General features: G+C 35.0%; 1 protein-coding gene across 3 annotated transcripts; it reads left to right on the top strand.

The window, feature by feature from the left end:
• Nucleotides 1-844: 844 nt before the first annotated feature.
• Nucleotides 845-23,855, top strand: LOC132704735 (uncharacterized). Of its 3 annotated transcripts, none has more exons than XM_060674942.1 (8): nucleotides 845-973; nucleotides 4,239-4,783; nucleotides 16,148-16,280; nucleotides 18,488-18,598; nucleotides 20,300-20,529; nucleotides 21,419-21,597; nucleotides 22,583-22,714; nucleotides 22,772-23,855. In XM_060674942.1, exons 2-8 carry the CDS (start codon nucleotides 4,445-4,447, stop codon nucleotides 22,881-22,883), a joined length of 1,236 nt encoding a protein of 411 aa, XP_060530925.1. In that variant the 5' UTR covers nucleotides 845-973; nucleotides 4,239-4,444; the 3' UTR covers nucleotides 22,884-23,855. The 3 variants fall into 3 exon arrangements, with proteins under 3 accessions (XP_060530925.1, XP_060530923.1, XP_060530922.1); XM_060674940.1 differs by having other exon boundaries at nucleotides 848-1,025; XM_060674939.1 differs by having other exon boundaries at nucleotides 848-1,075.
• The last annotated feature ends 247 nt before the right edge of the window (nucleotides 23,856-24,102 follow it).

Genomic DNA, 24,102 nt, shown 5'->3' with positions numbered 1-24,102 from the left:
TGCTATTTGCTCCTCCTGGAAGCTATAATTCTTTGTGTGATCATATTAAAATTCAATTGGAAAATGAAAATCTTAAATTTGCAAATGAAGCAAAAAACTTAGCAGTAAGATATAGTGGTCACATTTCTATTTCATTTAAAAACACTACATGCCATATGCATATATTGAATTTGAAAGTACGAAAAAAACTCTTTGAGGCATGCATCCTTTCTAAAGTTCCATTATATATATTCTTAGCTTGCTTGCTGATAAATTCAGATTATAAAAAATCCAGAACAGCTGTGTCCGATTCGTTTATGGTTTGAGAAAGTTTGATCGTACATCAAAAAAAATATTTGCGCTGAAATGGCTCAAAACTAAATGCCTCTTTCAATTGTTGTATTTAAGGTTATGAAATATTCTTTACCAACGTACCTGAAAGATGTTTAGTGTTTCGGTATAAAATTCACAATGCTCCTCTAAGGACGAAAAACACTCTTTTAATCAATAATAAATAATAATAATTAATAAATAAATAATTAAGCTTTAGAAAAATAATAAATATTTTGAATCCAGCTCAGTTCTAGTATTTAGGAAGAAAGATAAGATTTTGTCTAAATCTTGTACAATCATTTAAAATATCTCAATAAAGACTTTTACTATTATTGATATTATTATTATTATTTTAAATTATTTAAATTTAAATTTGATTATCCTTTTCTTCCAAATCTATATTTTTTCGTAACAAAAGCGTTCCGGCAACGGACAGACGTTCTTCTTCTTTGAAGAATTCCACAACGCAATGGCGCGAGTCAGGCTTCGCGCCTCAGCAAATCTGTGTGGAAAAACTTCATCAGTTGGAGTTTGACGGTCGGTCGCGAACGTGGCTCTCACACGCACGATCTGGTCCGCGGTGCATCTTCGTTTCGCGGATTCGGAAAAATCGCCTCATCGCGATCGAAGCGTTTTTTTTCTTATCGCGCGAATCCGCCCGGTATGTTCGTAAATGACATTAAAATGTTTAAAAATAGTTTGGTCAGTCTCAGGTAATTTTATTGGAAGGAAATACCCAAATTTTACCCAAGTACTATTTTCGGTAAGGCAAATCTGATTTATCATTGACATACTGAGTGTGCTAAATTTTTTGTTATCCGATTAAATTTTACATAAAAAAGTACACCTATTTAAGTTTTACGCCACGAAAAAAAAAAACTATAAACGTAACGATTACGGGGGATAAAGTAATAAATTAATGAACCAAAAGGGTACTGAAATTATTATTTATAAGAACAATGAAGAAAAAACATTAAATTCTGTAATTCATGGTGCAACTGCTAAAAATAAAAAAGATTATTCCTTAGATTGATATAAATGTGCTTAGAAATACATTAAACTTTTTATTGTTTTTACAAACGCTAGTAAAAAAATACAAAATAATAAGAACTGTTGGAAAAAATACTAAACCGTTAGATATTAAATCGCTAGCAACCACAATTGGCTATGGGCAAAACTATTACAAAAAATGAAAAATTAGGCGTGTGAGTAAAAGATCTTGGGTAATAAGAGAGATATGAAACAGCAGTTTTCATTATTTACTTGTTAATTGTCACTAATAAGGCAAGATCAAATTTTTCATATAAAAGAACAAAATGGACGCGTAAGTTTTTAAGGATTTCGACTGCAAAAAGAGAATAAAATAAAAGAAAAATTGAAATCAATGAAAATTAAATGTTATGCATCGGCATAATCAAATTAGAGAAAATTGAAGGATTTTAAGTAAGGAAACACAAAACTAATATAAAATAAGTAGAAAAACACTTTTTATATGTTACTGCAAAAACAAAAACTGCGAAAGAACTGTCTTTAGGAAGTTGATTTTTTTTCCATCTTATCAAATAAAAAAAAGCGCATTCGAAACTAACCAAAAGCCACAATAAAACTTCCCGTTGAAATTTTGAAGCACCTCGCGCATAACGGAGCGGCCCAAGGTGTGACCCACCCTTGTGGTATACCAGACGGTGCGGCCTCCAACGACTTTCCAAGTATTATTTTCGTGTTTTCGATATTTTCGGCGGCTACCATTGCCAAAAATACTTTGTACGTCGGCACGTCTGTGGTGTAAGCAAATAAATAATTGATTTCACATAATATAACAGGTGATAGATTGTATTTTACAATCTTCACGGTTCTCTTGTTTTTTTTTTTGCTCGGCTTTTGCGATTGACGCGAGAAAGCAAGATGTCACCTAGAACTGAAAAACCTTGGCAACTTTAATGCTAATATTTCATTTTATCCACAGTAATTTCAATTGGTATTTATTTCGCTACACTCGGGTCAACAATTATTTTAGTTTATCTGTTTTCTGTAGTAGGAAAATTACGCCAGGAGCTCGACGCTCGGCCGTTCTATTTAAATCCGGCTCGAATTTTCGGAAAAGCCCAAATGCCGAGACGGTATCTGCCTGTACGTCTTTCTAGAGCGCACATCTGTCGCGTGCATACGCAATACATAATGACGATCTAATTTAAAATAAATGCAGACATATTATATATATATATGCTCGGCACACATAATATAAATAGGTCGTACCGTGACTACATTGTTGTCCAAGAACACAAAAATTTACAGTCGATGCCTGAAAATTTTTACTACTAGGAATACACAAAAATCAGATAAACCATTAAAAGAAATCACAAAGATACGAAGATTTTCTTATTTTAAAAAATAGTAGTATATTTATAGGGAAACACATGTGGCACTACGTCGTACTCTAACCTAACACCGTAATGGGCGAATATCCTTAGATACCTTAAAGTAGAAAAAACCAAGAAGAAGAAGATATTCTGCGGTACACTTCACCTCCAAACCAAAACAAGGCACGAGGGAACCCGAAAATTTAATTAAAAAAATTGTACTTTTTTGACAATTGACAATTTTATGATTTAAAATTCGACATATAATTACCCGCAGTATATCCATGGTGTAAATTTCCCTTTTTTCAATAGTGCTGGCTAGGAGTAACCGAAATAAGCGTCTTTACTAGAAATACTCAACTATAGACACAAGAATTTCGACGAAATTGTGGGGATTTTTTTCTAGTCGTTCAAAACGTTCGAGAAGCGCATAGGAAAGAGAAACAGTGGTATTTCACTTGCGTGGTAGGATCCACCTTATGAGGGATTACTGTTGACTCAAATTAATCATTAATAAACCGTGAATAAGATTAGGCCGAAATTATTAAATTAAAAAAACTTGTCGTAGACGGAAGCGTGATAATGATCAAACCAGAATATAAAGGTTGAGGTCGCGCGCCAGCCGTACCCACACGATCTTATATACCGAGCGTCGGGGAATGTTGAGCTTATCCCTTTCAAGTACTGAAACTTTGTTGAAACTGCGCCTAGTTAAAAATATACGGCACTAATACTATCCTGTAGTCCGGAATGTAGATATTTTATTTTATTTTACGGCATTTCCTTTCTAAACAGATCTCCACACACTTCACTCCATTTTCCATGAACATTTTACGGAATCTAGGCATATTTTGAGAAAATATAGCCACATCCGTACTGAAATTACAGGTCTTATTGGCTGAAAACTCGATTAAATCGTCCTTGTCGACATTTTTTTTATAGCAGCATTAAAAGTTCGTGTATTATCAGCATTGGCAGGACCTAATATGTAGTAGCTGTATGGTATAATGACTATTCTGAAAGTTTTATGTAAAGCAGGTTAAAACCTATGAAATTATCTGTTCAACACGATCAATATGACGAAATAAAAGGCAATATTACCTTAACTATGCCGAGTCAAAATGAATTAAATTTTTATATTTTTATGATTTAAAGGTTAGTTTTTCGAAAAATCCAACTAGCAGTCAGTTCTAAAGAAATTTTAATTGATCTTTAGTGTGGGTGAGTTTTTTACCGTATCTATATAGAATTTATTTGCCATATAAAACATGAAACAATTCTAAAAACACATTGCTGAGGCAGAGAATACTAGAATAGAATACAAACAGGAAAATGATGGCCAATTACGGTGATCATGATCTCAATTTCGATATATTTGAGACATTGCGGCCTTGCCATATCTATGGAAATATTCACTGCACTATCTGGTTATCTTCTAATTTCTACTACATGTGATTTACGCAAAGAACTAAAGTATTTAACAAAGAACCATCGACCTGGTGTCGTTTTAATTTCATCCAAACAGTTGTCGACAAAGTAGTAAACTGTGGTTTCGCAAATTTTCAGGGGCGCCCGTTGCCAACCCGCAAGGTGGTCCCGAAGACTATTTTCCTCCGGAATGCGGCCATATTTACGTCGTAAAATGTTTTACGACCTTCGCCCAGGCGTTTCCGAATAATCACCGATCGGAAGAAAAAAAAAAAGACCCGAAAATAGTAATGTGAGTTCAACGGCCAAAATAACAAACATGACGCGGTAACGAAACCGAAATCATGCGCGTGTCGACCACTAGAGTGCTGTTGTGTCTGTATGTCTTCGTGCAAGCGGTGTCGGGTTACCAGACGACGAAAAATGTCAACCAAAGGACTACGAACTTCTACGGGTCGTCGAAAATGCGCCACTCGTCTAGGTTTCCCAACCTGGACAAGGTCAGGTCTCGGTTGGACACTCTGAATGCTGATCAGAGTTATCCGAGGTTTAGGCACCACGGTTGGATGCTACGCACTACGACGACTACGACTACAACGCAGTCGCCGTTATTCGACGTCTACGGCGACCTGGAAGGCAACGAGGATGACGGAGAGGAGTTCGGACTGTACGACGACAAATTCGTGAGTGTAACATCCAGTGAATGAAAGTAAACATATTTAATTAATATTTTGGGAGACGTAAAAATTTAATAGTGAGTTGCGTCTCCACGTAAGTTTTGACATTATGCAACTGTTCGTGACATGCTTTGAATCAAATTCTTCACTTCTTGTACTTTCCACCAATTATGATCAATAGATGACCTTGATAGCTAAGGAAGGAGGGTTACAATAGCCTGTCGGAGCAAGTTTCTAGTAAGTAAAAAGTAAAAAAAAACAGTGAGAACGACCCCATTCTAGATTCAGTGAGCTCTCATTCTTCAATAAATCTTTCTGATGGATATCTGGTGACCCGTAGCTACCGTAGACTCAGGTTCGATTGAGCTGGTTGTGCTGAAACGTTTTCTAAGTTCACTACCTCTTAAGAGCGCTAGTTCGAGATCACTTCTTAAAGGCACCTTTTCAACCGCGTGTATGGCGATGATCGGCAGGCCGCTCTCCCTGACGCATTTGCCAATTTCCCGAAAGGACATTTAATCCTCTGATAGGCCTCGTTCAAATTGACCTAGCGATGTCTCACTACATCACGTTTCCAATTTAGTAAAGTCCACATGCAAAAAAACTGGATAGTTTGAAGTAAATGATTTAAAAAAATTATTTTTTGTGAAATTGAAAGAGTCTGGTAATTTGTAGCGACAAAATATTACAAATATAGCTAAGCATATGCTCCAATTTCTATGGCACACAGTATATATGCTCGAACACGTATCTAAATTAGGATGTAGTCATTATAAGTTTACATTCCTAATTTACTGGTGAACTTATTTCTATTACTAATTTGAAACGACCCAATTTCTTGCTATGCGATTATATCGAAATTTCGACGGAATAAGATATTTTTCTCTGCGCAGAGAGCGACGAAAATGCCGCGCGATGCTGTTCAATATGCTTCGACGCACATAAATATTTATGCAATTACCGGGACGATGGTAAAATGTCGATGGCATACGAATCGGCCCAGCCGGCGGTCCGTACGCGACAATATGCATCGCTCTGTGGTCGCGGACACGGATTTTGCTTTTTCGTTTTTCGCTTCCTTCTTCTTATGCCGTATTCTGTCGTGGCGGAGCAGTGGCGGCCCCTAGAAGCCGTTCGATTGCGTTGCCGTGTACTTTAAATTACAAATTATGTTAATCAGTCTGTAGGTACTCATTTGGGTATCGGTAGGTGTGCGTTTTTCGCAAACCCCATCGAGAAAATGACGTTATCGCCCCGCTGGTTATCAATTAAATGGTATAGGAAATCGCGACCATCCTGCATGGTCGCGACTTTCACTTGCGGCGATTTCAGGCGTAGGTGACGTCATAAGCCATCTAAAGTTCGTTTTACAACCGGCCGAGACAGGCGGTTGCGGATTGAATGTTCTAAGGTTAGTTAGTTGTTTCTAACGTTGTATTTAGTTATGAGATGTTATAGTTTTCAAGTCATATTATTTCATTAAAATTTAAAGTAATTTATGATTAATTTTTGACACAACTATTGTAAATTTTGTTAAATCAAAACCCCAAAAATACTTTATTATTTATTAAACACTTGCCTTAAGTAAAAGCTTCCTGACCAGCGATCGACAAGACTTCATGGGAATTTGAGCTTGCCGAATTAAATTTCTAAGCGAGGGGTCATGGGGTAGTCCCATGGTTTAAGTCTGAAGATCCTGCTATACAAAAAATTTAATTGAACCGAATCGGCTCATTTTGATCTTGGACCGTCGAAGTCAGCTACAAAAAATTTGGTTCTCCTATACGCGGCACGGCCATGCGAGTCGGTTGGGAGAAATTTCACGCTAAATGCTTCGGTAAACAGAAGCCCAGACACGAATTATCCTCTCACAGGTGTCCAGTCGGGCCGGTTTTGGCATCACATTAAATGTTGAACCCCGTTGATAACATCGATCGAAGACCAGGTTAATGAATATGCAATTCTCATCTCTTTTTAGCGGGCCTAAGATATTAAAATACTAACTTTGTGTATCAGGTGAAGAGGAAACACGAAATTACGAAAGGCTAAACAGACATACGTGGATAATTTCTGTTTCTCTGTATCTCTGTATGCGAAAATGTCACAGTTTTTAAATATAGGGAAGAATACCGTGCCTGTGAGATATGAATCTCATTATACATTGACAGCTCTGGTTTGTTGACCTATTCGTTTGCTTTGAAAACAACTTAATATATGAAAAAATAAATTGCATTTACGTTTCTTGTACAGGACGCATATTTGAGGTATTATCTGAGGAAAAAAAAAACACTATACAGAGGGAGAACGCGAAAAAGAAAGAGTTCCGTCGCTAGCCAGAAGCGAGAAGCTGAGGCTAAAGCAAATAGAAAGAAACCAATTTAATGATCGCGCTGCTTGTTTAAATTAGAACATAATCAGGCGGCTATTTACGACGATTAGTACCTAAATATTTTACGAGTGTCGATAATAAAGTCGTACGGAGCCAATCCCATAAATTAATTGGCGTCTATTTAAGGCACCAATTAGTAGAGTCGTAAAATTTCTTTTGCTTAACGCAAAGAGGGCCATACAATGGCGACCCATATTCCTTATCGGGATTGTCTTTAAAAAATGTTGCGTAATCGCGTGCGTTCGCCGCGGTAATCCTCGCGTTACGCCAAAAAGCTTCCTAGGGATCAGATCTGGTCGACAGTCTGGCGGAATTAATCCTGAACACGTTGCGTTCGCGACAGATTAATTTTAGATACGGAGGTTCCGCAACGGGAAATAGAGCGAACTCGTCTTCTTCGTCGGTCATTTCCAGAGTTCGAAAACAGACGAAAAACTTCTTAGGATTGCGCGTATATTACTTAAAGTACGGGAGAAAATGGACTGAGATCAATGGCCAAGTAAACTTGTTTGCTATTTGTTCTTTGTCATCGGGGGTCTCAGAAAGTATATTAATAACATCTGCTCTCTTCGACTCCAATATAAACCACGTCACATTCTGAACGCATCTTTGATCTGCAGAGAAAATTACTGCGGATAATAGATTATCAAATTAGACGACAAGGATGATGTAAGAAAGAATTATGGTCAAAAATTTTGAACACATCGCCTGTGTTCTTCGCAACTTTTTTTTTCGGTGCAGATTTATAGATAAACAAAGGACGATTATCGAAAGTAATAAGCAGAAGGTCAATTTTCTTCGTCGTTAAATGGGAGCCTCAAGTTGATCCCGAAATATGCCTTACGACCTTGTTTGCGAGCTGAACCCAACGATCGCCACTTCAAAAAGATGCGTTTTATAGGCCGCTATCTAATGAGTTTTTGAAATAGCGCTTCGTTTCCTAGGCTTGTAAATTACAGCGCGTCACCTACAATAAGGCGACAAAGAAATATACGATGCTCACAGTCCCAGTGTTGGATGTTAACGGCTGCCTTGTTCTTATAGCCAGAGGCGTAGGTCAACGAAATGCCGTCCTACAAAGCCTGTAATTAGCGGTAATTTTTTTTAAAAACTGACATTGCTGAGTTAAACCACTATTTTAATTCGTAATCCTACTTTTTTCCATAACCTTATTTTTTAATATTATATTTAATATTTCCATCAGCTTAAAATACTTCTTAAGTCTAATTTTGCATGCTTACACTTTCATTGTCCGTGTTGAGGTTGGTACATACTTCGGCTTTGTATTTACCAGCGTTAAAGTTAGAAATTTATATACAGTTGATAACGTTAGTATTGTTTTAATTCATAATTGCGATTTTTCGTATTTTTTTGCCGCTAATCTCATGTTAACGCAAATGTTTAGATAAACAAGAGTCAGTTTTTCAAAAGATTGGACTAAGCGTGTGTAAAATCATATGCCCAGTTCAAACATTTTTGTCTGCCTAAGTTCCGGGTATTTTTATGCTTTTCCCTTAATAGAAGAAAACAACCCAACAGATACGAAAAGGTAATTGAAAAAAAAAAACGCCACACACATACACAGGCACACGCAAGCGAACATTTCTCGTTCTGCTCATTAATATTTAAAACGCTTTACAAGCGCATATCTCCCGATATTATTAATAAAGACAAGTTTAACTGATTTATTTGTTTGTATTTGCGAGAATTATCGTTTTAATTCTACGGCTCCGGGGCGAGAGGCAATAATTATGAAACTACATCGTGAACACTTGTCCCCGACGATTCTTTTCACATTACGTCACCCGGCGGCCGTATGCAAATCAGGAGACGTTTCTCTGATTAGGGCCTCTTGTTGCCGGACCCCGGATGAAAACCGGACGACAATTTTCACTTTCTTGACGCAGGTGGCGATCGCGCCGAATAAGAAAAGAAAAACGAGTCCCAGAGCAAATATTGACAGTGAAATTTGACACTCGAGCGTAGATAAACCTGCGAGCTCGTAAATACTCGTTAACACAATGGCGTCCATTGTAGTGTACACCAGTTTACTGCTCATCAATCGGTTATAATTTTTTTTGTGTCATAGTAATACGATTTTTTGAAACTACCTATAGGCGTATCGCCGTTGCGTCCTATTTTTGCGGTAGGTCTTACTTAAAACAGGTTCGATGTTTTGACCTACGCTAACGAAAAACCAAGAACTTATTTTTAGGACAGTCATTCGAAGTCTTTTAATATGCGACTCGCACCTATAAAATTTAATTGTAGTCGAAATTTTATCACTTCTTGTTGCGTATATATAATTCCAACATAACGTGGACATACGAAATGCCTTGCAACATACCTTTTAATTACCGCGCGAGGTTGCAACTGAAGATCAATTGCGCAAACTGCTTTTAGAGTTAGTTGTATTTGTTTATATACAGAACAACTTTGTCATTGTTCCAAAAAATCTGTCACGCCTGCAAACCCTCTGCTGCAATTAAGAAAACTTTGGTTCCAGTAAGAATTACTAATGAAAATCCAGCTATGTCGCCACCCTTTTGTCGATAGAATGTCGTATGTCGTTTCAATAAGTAGTTAGAATTGACCGTGTTTTCTTAAAGTATTTTTAACATAACAAATATGGAAAGTAGGTTTATTATGATTGAATAATGCACTAACTAAATACCACAATTTCACATTTTTTCACATTATGATAGTCCTTTAGAATCCTTAAAGAAAAGCACATTTTTCATTTAGTTAAGATAAAATACATTTAAGCTATTAGAATTTTATAAGAAAATACCATAACAAAGATGGCAGCTCACAAACTAGCGTTTTTTTAAAAAAAAGTCAGCTTCAATTTTAGGTTTTAATCACTGCTGCTCCAAAAAGAATTCACTACTAGATGAATTAGTGCCCTTATTTCAAGCATTACTCTAGAAACAAAAAAACATCTACTAAGATAATTTACAATTAAATTATTAACAAAAAAAATTAAAAACAAAAATAACAATTTTTGACCTTAAAAATCTGAGAATCATGCGGAGAAACAAATTTTCAACGGGTTGCCAATTTCGCTGTGCAGAAGAATCGAAAGACAAATGTCGTTGGCAGCGAATTTGCTTTTCGTCTTTACTGATCAAAGCTGGATTAATTAAATAAATTGCCTACATTTTCTTACCGCGGCCATTTCTAATTCCAAGTTATAAATCAACCATTATCCCTTGCTAAATGCGAGAGGACTTCGTTTGCGTCTGTAATCCCAAATGATATCTAGGAATTACATCTTTGAAGTAAAAACGTAGGGACATTGACTCTTGGACGATACAACGCAAGTGAAACATAACCTCAAATTTCGTTTCACCGTATAGTTTAATTCAAATTTTACCGTTAATAATTTTCGCTGTCCGTAAAAGCATAATTATCTGTTTGGCCATAAAACGCACTGAATTTACGACATTTTAGGAAATGTCTTATTATTTTGCGCTAATCTAAAACCCAATTTTTATCTTGTACTCTTTTGTCCAAATATGTTAAATGTTCTGCCGTAAAACACTTCAAGATATTTAAAGAAAATTTAGACCATAAATACCATTCATTAGGTCACAAAAGTTACTGCCCACAAAATTTTTAGAAATTATTCAATGAACTAGTTCTTGAACTGAGGAGGCTTTTACTTGATGAAAATCCATTTATCAAAATAAATAAGAACCAAAAGTTCAGATTTTCACGAAATTATATATTTTGACATGACAATTGTTTCGACAACACCGTGTCTTTATCAAATGTAATATTTACAAACTACCTGCTACTATATATACCGAAAAATGACCATAGAACCTTAATTATTGTCAATAAAGGAAAGGTCTGTAAATCTAATTGATCGTTAAGCAATACATTTGAATGTCTCATTTTGTTAATCTCCATGGCTTCCAATAAATTTAATTTTCTACTTTTTGTGGCTCTATGTAATATATCAAAATTGTCGTCAAAAATGTGTTTTTCTGTTTTTAACTGTGTAGCATAATTAGAATCTAGACTAATGTTTTTAAACGCTCTTATATATTCGTTAATGCGTTTCGTGAAGGATCTACCTGTTTGTCCAATATAAATTTTAGGACAAGATCCATTTACAGTATGTACATACAGACAACAGTAAACTCTATTTATCCGAAACCTAATACAGAACACGAACAATTTAAAACATTTACATACATAGGAGAATCTAGTGAAAAAGTTTCAAAACATTTGTCAAAATGTTGTTTAAAAATAGGTTTCAGAACTAACAACATCCAAATGCTCACAGGTTGAAATGTGGATCTTGTCCTAAAATTTATATTGGACAAACAGGTAGATCAATCAAGAAACGCGTTAACGAACATATAAGAGCGTTTAAAAACTATGCTAAAAATTATGCTACACACTTAAACACAGAAAAACACATTTTTGACCACAATTTTGATATATTACATACAGCCACAAAAAGTAAAAAATTAAATTTATTGGAAGTCATGGAGATTAACAAATTGAGACATTCAAATGTATTGCTTAACGATCATTTAGATTTAAATACCTCTCCTGAATTTAAATTCTCTCAACAACATTAATTAAGGTTTTATGGTCATTTTTCGGTATATATAGTAACAGGTAGTTTGTAAATATTACATTTGATGGTGTTTGTCGAAACAATTGTCATGTCAAAATATATAATTTCGTGAAAATCTGAGCTTTTAGTTTAGTTTTAGTTTAGTTTAGTAATTTATTAAGCCTGTCATCATTGCTTGTTAAAACCTCAAACAACTCCAAAGTAATATTTCCTATTTTAAAGAAGAGTACTTTGTTTTATGGCAAAGTTAAAAAAATATATCATTTTTGTGTGCAAAATATATTTCGCGACGTTGCTGTAAAAAATATTAAAATTTGACCTTAACCAACTTTAAAAATCTTATAAAATTAGGTAGTTTAGAAGAATACATATACCCCTGAAATCGGTATTCTCTGCGAGTTTCGACTTGCACCGCCACTGACGTCAATAAATCTCTTCATCGTGCACCACATAAAAAGAACTGCGCGTTTACGTGATCGCCTTCTTGCTACTAGCTATTACCGTGAGAATAATCGTCTTGTAGCGAAGACTGTCCATTTAAGAACTCACCGGCCGCTCGCTGTTTAGCGAACAGACCAATCTGACATCGTTATCAATTCTTTGCCAAGGGTAAAGTTGGATAATTAAACGAATGTTTCAACAAGAACGCAATGTCAATTGGGATGAGTGCCGCAAACTCTGTTGATTAACCTTTCCCCTTTGAGCCACAAATTTTAACCCAGTTTTGAGATGAAACGAATTTGACGCGTGACCTTTGACCCCTTTACTGATAGATATGAGCGTGGTAAATTGATTCTTGTTATTGCTTTTGAAGCAAATTCGCCCGAGTTGCTTGCTAGAGGTCTGGCAATGGAGAGAATGAAATCTGCATTGTATTGGGCTTCTAAAAATAGTATTGTTCTAATAAAAAGTTATCTCTGCGGTTTTGTAATCTTATAATATCCATCCAATGGTCTGTCTTTAACCTTACATTTTCCTGTTTTATAGTGTGATTGGCAATAAGAAAAGAGTAGTCCATCCTTGGTAGGTTAAACACTGCTAGCTCATCATTCTGCAACGGCATTGCACTACGACTGTGTCTACTTGGACCTCTTGCTGTAGCGCGTGTCATATATAATATAACATTTTTATACATTCGAAGTATGTGGAAGTATGATTTGTCAAAATTGGTTTAGAAATTATATTAAAATATTTTTTTTTATTTTGCTTTAGTTTCTTTAACTTTCAAATATTTCGTGACATTATAATCCGTTTAATGCCTGGAGAGGCATTCTTTGTGATGTAGTCAATTTATAACGCAATTAATAGAACTATGTCTATGAAAGTACGAATTATATATTTTAGAGCCCTTTAACATGGCGATTACCCAGAAAGCATTGGCAGTGGTTAGGATTAACGGACGTAATTTTCATGCACTTGGATAAAGTAGAAACATATTGTATTTTATAACATTATTTATATTTTTTTCTCGCTCGCCGTATTTAGAATACAGTTTCAGCGATGGACAGCGGTATTGGCCAAGCCTCGCGCGTTCGCCTACAACAAATTACAACAACGTTTTTATAACGTTAATTGAACATCGGATTCGTCTCGCGCAGTATTTACATTCGTCGGTTGCGCAAGGTTTTTCGGAAAAATTGAACTTTACGCGACGCCGCCCGCGCGCCGTTGCAAAACCGTTTAAAATGTCAAAAAAGGACTACACAATAACCTAAAGCTAATTTCATTCGGGTATCTCGATTGTGTGTGTGCTTATATTAACAGCGTCGTTCGGCAATAAAATCCAATCGACGAATCCAATGGTTATCGGTCTCTGATGTTTTGGGCGTCAGCCCCGAGAATCTACAAGCACAAATATACATTGTTTATTCAAACGGTTTCATTAACACTTTAAAAGCGACGATATCGTATCAGAGGTTGTCACCAAACTGGAACGAAACAAAAATAATGAACTGAGGTGGCTTTTACTTGATGAAAATCCATTTATCAAAATAAATAAGAACTAAAAACTCAGATTTTCACGAAATTATATATTTTTACATGACAACACCGTGTCTTTATCAACATTTGATAAATATATATAATTTTGTGAAAATCTGAACTTTTAGTTCTTATTTATTTTGAAACGAAAATATGAAACCGTATTTGAGACCTACCAAACCATTCATACCAAACCGATCATAAAATTTGACAACACCGTCTTCCTCTTAAAACATTGCGTAAATCTTTGATCGGTAAAATACAAATCCAAGGTAAACTCTAGTTAGTGAAGCCGCAATTGAGAGAAATAAATATGAACGTGTGTTCACAAAACCCAGCAGCCAAGATAAGCATTTATGGAATGAGAAACAGTTGCTTATACGGCTACAGAATGGGTTTTACATAAATTAGTTCTAGACAATCACTTTATGTAGTGAGATATATCACTACTTGAACTGTTTCTAGATTATACCTGTTCTTTTTTAACTGTCATAACACCAGCAATAACATTCAACGAGTGACGTGTGACGTGACGATGTGGGTAGTAAAATCGACGCCTTAACGTTACATTTTCCGCACCCTTGATCGATTGGCGATTGGAAAAAAACAAACCCGAATTGTCAACCATAAATGGGAATTACAAATCTGACTTTAAAATTTTTATTTGGTACTTTGCATTTTCCTTTGTTACATTTTAAATTATAGATTATGGTTTTCTTTTTAACACAAAGTGCAAGAGAAATAAAATGAAATTGATAAATAAAAAATGTGATTGTTTATGGTGTTAAACATAAGAGATCACTTCTGGAAATTCCTGAAGTAACAAAGATAAATTTGACAGAGTCGTACAAATGATAGCGACAAATTTCTTCTTGCTGTAAACATTGCATGCCTCTCGTATCGTTTTTGCAATGAAGCGCAAAATTATTTACTTGCGTACTTTGTGATAAAAAAGAGCCTGTAAAAGTTTCCCAGTTGACTCACTGTGCTAAATTGTTCCACGAAAACGCTTCACATACGAAATTTAAGTATCAGAATTAACAATATTAGGCATTCTCGGGACCACCCAATTAGAGGTCGGCGAACCACACATTGCATCCGAATGATTGTTGCGAGGCATGCATCTCATATTCGTGTATGGACTACTGAAAAATGTTTGTCGACCTAACGAAGTTCATTATTGCGTACGAAAGCAACATTCTAGCAATACTTTTTTGAACTTTATTTCCATGGATTTAAATCGAGTGTCTCAAAGTTTGAAAACTGACAATCCCGCATTATCCCGATCGTTATCCCGAGTGTTTCAGGATTTATTTTAATCGAAGAAAATTTGTTGATATACCAGACAGAAATGACAACATGAAATCATAGTTGGATTTGCTTATTCTTTATTATCCTTACTTTTTGAAATAGCCTAGATATTCAGTGGAAGTGTATTAATTTTTGGGAAGCGCTGTTTTCGAAGGTTTGGAGAATTCCGCATTTGACCGCTAGCTGCTTTCTTTAATATTGCTGTCTGCTAATACAAATTCCGTGAGCAGAACGGGTCATAAATTAGGTTAACATCAACGCGTTTGTTTGAGAACTCCGTCTAAAAGTTGTTGTTTCGCTCCTATTAATGTTGTCCACGTTTTTCTCGGACCCCTTCGTCCTTGCCGCCTTAATTGAAACTTTGCACTGCCGAATGATGATCCGAAAGCAGCATCAACAACTGCATTTCAGCCTTGACCAAAATAGGCGCTCGCTACACGCGCTCGCCATCACCATCATCTACAACTTTCTTCATTCAACTCAAATTAAAATCGACAATATTGCGTAAAGCTTGGGGCGGCCAGTTCCGGCATATTTTGAAAATTTTAAATCTGCACGAACTTCTTGGATGTGGAAAAAATGATAAAATGAAATCGCTTATAAAGCTTTTTAGATGGTTGATTTCATTAAGAGAAGTAACCAAGGCATCACCAGCATAAAAATAAAAATAAATTTGGCGCAAGTGTATGTACTTCGTAACTTCCTATAGCATTTTATATTGAAGTTTCATAGTTTGTACCACCAACCAACCAACACTCGCTGTTTGACTTTTTGCACTGATCAGCATTTTTCCGAATTAAGTCTATAATAATTTCCGGCATTTTCAGAATTCCATTGCTTTTGTTTTAAATATTTTGCTCTCTTTAAATAACTTAGTAGTATTATTCTTGTCTCCTTATCTATCGAACTTGATTTCTCATTTTGTTTTCCAAGAATTTTCATTATTGTTCTTAACAATTATTTTTTGTTTTCAGTTTGAATCAAAAATTTAATTGTTATTGTAATTCGGCTTTGGCTGTAACCAAAACTGATTAAAAATTTTAAAGTCGTCGCGTCTTGATGCGTGATCGATTCTTTTGAACCCCTCTTGTTTCAGGAAGACGACGACCCGACTCACGAAACCGCCGAAGGAGACGACGATGACGACGACGCTTTCTTCGATAGAGTAGCAGACGTCGTCGATTCAACAGGCTTCCAATCGGAACAGCCCACAGAAAAATCTCACATAGGTATACTTGGACCAGAATTATAGTGCTTTTATAACCGACCTCGTCATTAACTTTGCCTACTGTTTATTACTCCAAAACCGCGGCCCCTTTTGCCGAGCAGATCCTTGCTCGTAAACATTCCAGGACCGTCTTAGGAATTTATCTACCTACACTAACAAGCTAGATATAAGTATGTCTTAAATCTTTTTAGCTGAGCAATTCTGGAGACATGTAAATAAAAAAATTAGTACAAAGTAACAATTTATTACGTTCTATGTCACTTGTTTTTATTGCTGCTCCTACTTTCCCTTCTGAATTACTTATAAAATTGTAGACATTCAAAACATTTTGTTTAGCATCCGAAGAGAAATGGATCAGTTTTTTTATTTGCTGAGGTCTTTTAAATTGAGATGTCATATTTATTGGTTTATAAATAGGAAAATTACATATCATTCTAAAAATATTAGCGGGGAATCCCCGAAAGTAAAATATAATTTCAGGGATTCCTGCGCCAGGTATTGGCAGAATATCTCGAAGAAAGCATATTTATCGAGTTTGTTATAGGCAGTCGTTTTGTGACCATTTAAATTTCTTTTTAAAATATTCCATATACGTTTTGTTATATGTGTGGTTCTTTTGTGGTCAAGAAATTTAGACGTAAAATTACACCTCTATCTAATAAACAACACTACGCTTATTTCAAAGTAAAAATTGGTGATCAAAACAAAGCTCGGGCGCCACATATTGTTTGTAAGGTAGGTGAAGAAGGCTGAAGATATTGGAATAATGCAACCAGTCGATCTCTAGCTTTTTGGAATTCCTGTGATACGGAGAGAGCCAGCAAATCGCCATGATGCAATGTTGCTGGATATAAAAATAAAAATTTGAAAAACATTGTTTATCTGGAGAGTGTCACATGCCCCAAATGATGACCCAATACCGCCAGTTTCTCAGCAACGCAATCAGACCTTAAGGGCTTAGTGAGAGACTTAGATTTACCTAAGGATCTTTCCGAAATATTAGCATCTAGACTTCGAATTTAAAAATTTGCTGGCACACAACGTTAAGATCTCGTATTTCAGGAAGCGCCAGACAGAATTTATAGGCAATTTTGAACAAATATTATATATATATATATATATATATATATATATATATATATATATATATATATATATATATATATATATATATATATATATATATATATATATATATATATATATATATATATATATATATATATATATATATATATATGTATATATATATATTATAATATAATATTGTAAATATATCAATGTAATAAAGAAACTTGGAATAGACTACAATTCTGAGGACTGGAGGCTTTTTATTGACTCATCCAAGAGAAGCCTTAAAACTGTTTTTTTCCACAACGGAAATGTTCTTCCTTTTGTACCCGTTGCTCATTCTTTGCAAATGAAAGAATGCCACGAAAATCTGGAACTACTCCTTGAGAAAATACAATGGAAGGACTATAGTTCGATGATCTGTGGTGACTTCTACTAGGTCAGCAGGCAGGATATACTAACAATTCTCTCACCACGCGGTACGTTAAAGCTTTAAATAAATACCTCTGTGGAAAATTTCCTTCTCTCTCAGATGCAAAATTAAAGGACGGAATTTTTGTAGGTCCTCAAATAAGGCGAGTAATCGAAGATCAAGACTTTGTGAACACCATGATTGAATCTGAAAAGGTTGCACGGGTTTTATTGGCTGATGTTATAAAAGGTTTTCTAGAAAACAACAAATATCCACATTACAAAGACATTGTAGAAGACATGTTAAAGAAATTTAGGGAAATGGGATGCAAAATGAGTATTACACTATGTATTTTACACATACATCTGGACTACTTTTCCGAAAATCTTGATGCCGTGAGTTGCAAGATCGTTGGAACGTTACAATGACGGCAGATTACTGCTGGTCATGAAAAAGGAACATCCGGAAATGGAATGTACAAGAAAATCCACTAAACGAAGTGTTTCGACCAAGGAGAGATCTTCCGATAATAAACATTTTTTTAGACTTTGTTATTTAAATCAGATTTTTTTAATACGGTTTTTGTTCTTGCACTAATAAAAATTAAAAAATAATAATAAACAATTCTTTAATGATGATAAAAATCTTATGTGATAGAGGAAAATGTTTATCAGATTTAAATTTAGATCAGATTTACTACGTTATTTGATTGACAATTTTTCCAGACTCCAGACCAGTCTCGAGTCTGACCGAATATAAGTGGATCCACTATGGCACTCTGGAAAGTGTCCGGGAGTCTCGCAGGAAACAGCTGAGCTTACCAAAGTCTGGTGAAGGTGAGTTGACGTGCAATGAAAAGGTCGTGGACGCAGCCTGTTACTAAAGTCGTGGGCCGTGAAAAATCGTCGAATGCGCGAACATCTGTGCCTTGGGTGTGTTATTTTCAATCTGTTGGCTAGGCAAAGGATACCATTTATCAACCAATAAATCGAGAAGCGCCGCACGGTCGCCCATTGTCCGTGTAGCTTTCAAGTTTACTCACGATCTCACCTGCGGGTTCTAAATACTCGTTTTCAGCATTGGCTCGGCTCAGGGTTCAATTTTAGGCTCAGTTTTATTTTTAATGTACAGAAACAATACGTCGCAATACATTCTTCGTTGAAAATCAATAGTTTTTCTGCTGATAGACATGTCGAAGGAAAAATATTATTATATTGAAAATGTAATTCTATTAGATGTTTTTTCACAAAGTGGTTGTAGGTAAAAATAAGTTTATCGATATAGACAATTGAACACGCTATATTTATTGTTCAAAGCTCAGACTGAGAAACTTTTAAACAAATTACAAGGAACGCTTATTAACATTATGTGGGTATACTGACAAGAGATCAGGAGATGGAGATTTTAGACTAAGTTGAATGCCCATTTAAAGAGGACTTCCTATTAACGTTAGTTTTTTGTTTTTCCAGTAGATAATCAACAGTTGTTTGTATTATATTGAAAATGGAATTCTATTAGATGTTTTTTCACTATAATCAACAGTGGTTGTAGGTAAAAATAAGTTCATCGATATAGACAGTTGAACACACTATATTTATTGTTTAAGACTGAGGCCAAACATAGTTTTTAAACCACATATTTCAGCTATTGAAATCTATGCCGCCAAAAGAGTTCAGAGCTCAGATTGAGAAATTTATAAACAAATTACAAGGAACGCTTATTAACATTACGTGGGTATACTGACAAGAGATCAGGAGATGGTGATTTTAGACTAAGTTGAATGCCCATTTAAAGGGGACTTCCTATTAACGTTAGTTTTTTGTTTTTCCAGTGGATAATCAACAGTTGTTTGTATTATATTGAAAATGGAATTCTATTAGGTGTTTTTTCACTATAATCAACAGTGGTTGTAGGTAAAAATAAGTTCATCGATATAGACAGTTGAACACACTATATTTATTTTTTAAGACTGAGGCCAAACATAGTTTTTAAACCACATATTTCAGCTATTCAAATCTATGCCGCCAAAAGAGTTCAGAGCTCAGATTGAGAAACTTATAAAGAAATTACAAGGAACGCTTATTAACATTACGTGGGTATACTGACAAGAGATCAGGAGATGGTGATTTTAGACTAAGTCGAATGCCCATTTAAAGGGGCCTTCCTATCAACGTTAGTATTTTGTTTTTCCAGTGGATAATTAACAGTTGTTGTCGATCAAGACTTTCCTAGCTGTAGTGATTGATCTATGCGTATATAGGGTACTATTTCTTCTTTTTCTTCTTCATGCGATACTCGTGGGTCCAATATCTTATAATATTAACAATTTTCTCTCAGGCTCCATTTATATTATATGTTGGATGATTTCTGAAGATTGGTGGTATCCTCCACTTAAGTAGTTTGATGATCTTCAGACAGTTCTTTGTAGTTATTATCTGATCCTGATTCGTTACCATGAACCCTTTTGTTTTTGTGTATTATTACTATTTCATTCAATTCAAAGTGGGTGGGTGGGTATACAGGGTGACCTTTTTCAGAGAACCACGTAAGCGCGGTGGTGGAGCACTACATTCGGGTAAAGAACGACGGGCTTTGTCAAAAACCGATACCCAAAGTTATTCCGGTGCAGCAGGAACACCCGAACGCGTCCATCACGTACATACCCCATTGCACGGTCTTGCACAGGTGCGCAGAAGATACCGGGTGCTGCAAACACGATACCACGTGCCAGTACAAAGCGAGGGAAGAGATCCGATTGTATTTTTATGTAAGTATGTTTGTGTAATCGTTAATCACGATCGCTCAGCTCGTATCGCTTTGAACTGAGATTAATATTCGTAATACTAATCATCGATTCCATATGCTGAACCTAAACAAAACCCAACAAGCTCTCTTCCTGTAGACAATGTTGTCGTTAGCGCCATTCGAAGCGATAACAAGCAAACGGGAAGTGTTGATTTGTTCGGGACGGTTTTATTTTGAAAATGGATGGATGCGCTTTGTTTGTTTATTTATTTTTTGCTTTGAATTATTTTTAAACGCAAAGTATCTTTAACCAATTCGTATCTCATAGTTTTTAATTAATTAATCTTTTTTTAAAACGATATCTGTTTTAAATTTGCTGAAATTTGTTGTGCAAAAGCTATATCGATCTTGGCTCCGTTTGTATGTTGTTGGACACTCCATAGCGCAAAGTACAGGTTCGCGGCAAACCTAGGTAAAAGTTCTTGGCAAATTATACTAATAAATTTTATTAATTTACTCGAAATTGCAGCGCGCTTTTTTTAGACAAATGACTCAGTGGCATTTGCCGAGCTAACTTTTTAGTTCCCATTACGCAATTTGTATTCGTAATAATTTACTTTGTAAACGCAAATTTGAGGCCGTTAACATTCTGCGCGCTGTTTTAGATCTAATTAGCGCCAATATACGAAATATAAGTTTCTTAAGTTAAACAATATGATCTACTAACTCAATATGATCGATATAATTATGACTTGACAATCATAAATCATAATTTTTTTTATAAAAGTTGGTAATTTTTTTTTATAGTGGTGCTTGTCAGGACATGTTTTTGGGGTTACAAATTTTAAAATCCAACATTGCGGCACAATTGAATCAATAATGCAATATTGAAGAGTTCGTTCACGTTGCAGACTAAGGCCATCGGCTCTTCAGATCGTACCAGAGTAGAACAATTGACTTTCTACAATCACACTAGCTGCGAGTGTCGATCGACACGTCGCCCCAAGGATCAGCAAGACTTCGAAAAAGCGAGTCCCGCTTTCAAGTCGTACGGTTCGCTCGTTCACGAGCCTGAAAACTTGGAAATAAAGTGAGTTCTCGACCTTAATATGGAGAGTGCTTATCTTTTGTGTACTAACGCTTAACGTTCGTATTTTTGAAGATAACCGGTTGCTTCTTTTTCAAAAGCCAATTAAAAAACTTGGTTAAAAGCTCTAACCAAGTCCAGTTAAATTAATTTTCTTTTCAAAGAAACTTCTGGAATGGGAAACGTGGTAAAACGTATGTTAGAGTGTATAGAGTTTAAATGTCTAAGAAAATCTACTAGGGATTCTTGACCATGAGGCCAAATAATTTAGGATTTAGATGAAAGGTGTCTAGAGCTTTCTTCTCAAAGGCTTCCGGCTTCCATAAATATATTCAGGATGACTGGTAAAAGGGGAGAACGCATAACTGTTCCCGACGTTTGTTCAAAAACTTAACAGTTATAAGAAAAATAGGGTGAGAAGTTTCGGTTCCAGATTCTCTGATTTTAATTTATCTGAAATGATGTTGGGAGTTTCAGGAATAGGAACTTTGGTAAAGGGGGTACGTCGAAAAATAACTAGAATATCTTGTGTATCTAGTGTAATGCTTTTTAATTGTTCAATGAAGTGAAAGGGATTAAGTACAAAACTATCAGTTTTCCCTGAAAGGGTACAATAGGGTACTGACCATAGGTCGAAGGGGTAATTCTGGTATGTCAGTCTTTGAGAGTCCGTAGAGACGAGAAATTTTAGAGTCTAATAGAGAAGAAGCATTAATAACAGATTTAAGGTTACTTTCCATAGATGAGGATTTTTTTTAAGTTGACTATATGTTCCGTCTGTGAAAATATCTTGAATCTTTTGCAATATTAGATCAAGTACAATTGTTTCATAACCTTCACGCGTCATACAGTACATATATTATAACTGAGGAAGAATAAAGGATATGTAATCTTAGATCTCAACAACTACTAACCAAAACTAACCAACAAATTTGGATTCTGAAAGGTTCTTTCAGCTTTTAGTTATGTCATTATTCCGATTTTGCAGATGCAAGTGCCCGGATGAGTTCACGCCGAAGATGAGGCCCTACGCGAAATGCTCCTGCGATTGCGATCCGACTAATCAGGACTGCCTGCGAATGCAAAAGGGCAAAGAGTATATCGGTTTGAAAGATAGACTGTAAGTGTGTTAATTAGGTGCGTCGAATAAATTTCCGACACTGGTCAACTGTTTCAGATGTATCCTCAAAAACCAATGCGGCACCGTGCAGTGCGAGTACGGATCTTACATCAGGGAACGAGGCAGGTGTCCCAGAAAAGACGAATTCTTGCGATCTAAAATGAAATAATCTTTTTCGGTCGTTTTCGACTTTGCGCGCGCTGTGATCATTTTTACGGAGAAGGCGTTAGATGCAGGAGTACAAAACATTCTTAGGGCGACGAATCGGCAGAAAGTTTTTGGTACCATTTTTATGTTTTGATATTTTAGTAAACATCAAAAACTTTTGTTTTATATAAATCTAATTTAACGGTCAGGAATAATTATTTAAATAGAATTCGAAACTTCATAGCTGGCAATTGAAAGTGTTTTGAAACTTTCCTCAATTGAATAATTTCAAAGCTATTATTCATCGAAAACGTTTTTTTTTCTATTATTGGTAATAAAGACTAAAAATAAAACGGATTGTCAAAAATTTTTGATATCGACATCTATCTATTGGGACAACATTGGTAGATTTTTGATTTTGAATTTTTCCAAAGTTTGAGCAAATTGCTTTTGAAATGGTTACAATTCTTTATTTGTTGACTAATTTCAGATTCAGTTTGTTGTCTAAACATGGTGTTTCAAAAATTCTTCAGCTAATTTCTAGGGTAAAAATAAGCAAGGGACGACCAAAAAATATATATATTTTTAATATTTCTGAATCGACATTTAGTTGTCAATAAAAGTTTTTAAAACTAAAATACAAAATTAAAAATATAAAAATAAAAAGTTTGGGGAAAAGTGTGTTTATTAACCAAACTCATGGTATTTTTTAATATTCCATTTATCTTAGACATTAGCCGAAGGTATTTTTGAAAAATTCTGCATACAATTACAAACAAAAAATACATATATTTTTTAAACTTTTGCGGTAGGAATATATTAAATTATTTTAATAGTGAATGAGATATATATATATATATTTTTAATTTTTTTTAGAAATGTAGTTCTTAGATGCTTTACCCGAAACCTAGTCTATTAGATTTATTTAGGCGATAATTTTTTAACGATAAAGGGTTGTAAAAATTGTGTAAATGTTATAAAATTCTTTCAAGTTCCGTGCCTTTTAAATTCCTTTCCTCAATTATGTCATAAGAACAAATAATGGTAAGTATGCATTTTCATCACATCTAACGAATATCACCAGTCTATTAGCGGAATTGGAACAGACTGACAATTTTTCCAAAATAATTCAGTTGAATATTTGGATATTCTTAATAATAATAATAATAATAATAATAATAATAATAATAATAATAATAATAATAATAATAATAATAATAATAATAATAATAATAATAATA

Source organism: Cylas formicarius, unplaced genomic scaffold (assembly GCF_029955315.1).
Source record: "Cylas formicarius isolate icCylForm1 unplaced genomic scaffold, icCylForm1.1 PGA_scaffold_7__23_contigs__length_41026272, whole genome shotgun sequence".
In the NCBI taxonomy this organism is placed as follows: domain Eukaryota; kingdom Metazoa; phylum Arthropoda; class Insecta; order Coleoptera; family Brentidae; genus Cylas; species Cylas formicarius.
The sequence above is the reverse complement of the archived record's forward strand: the minus strand, read 5'-3'. Positions and strand labels throughout refer to the sequence as shown.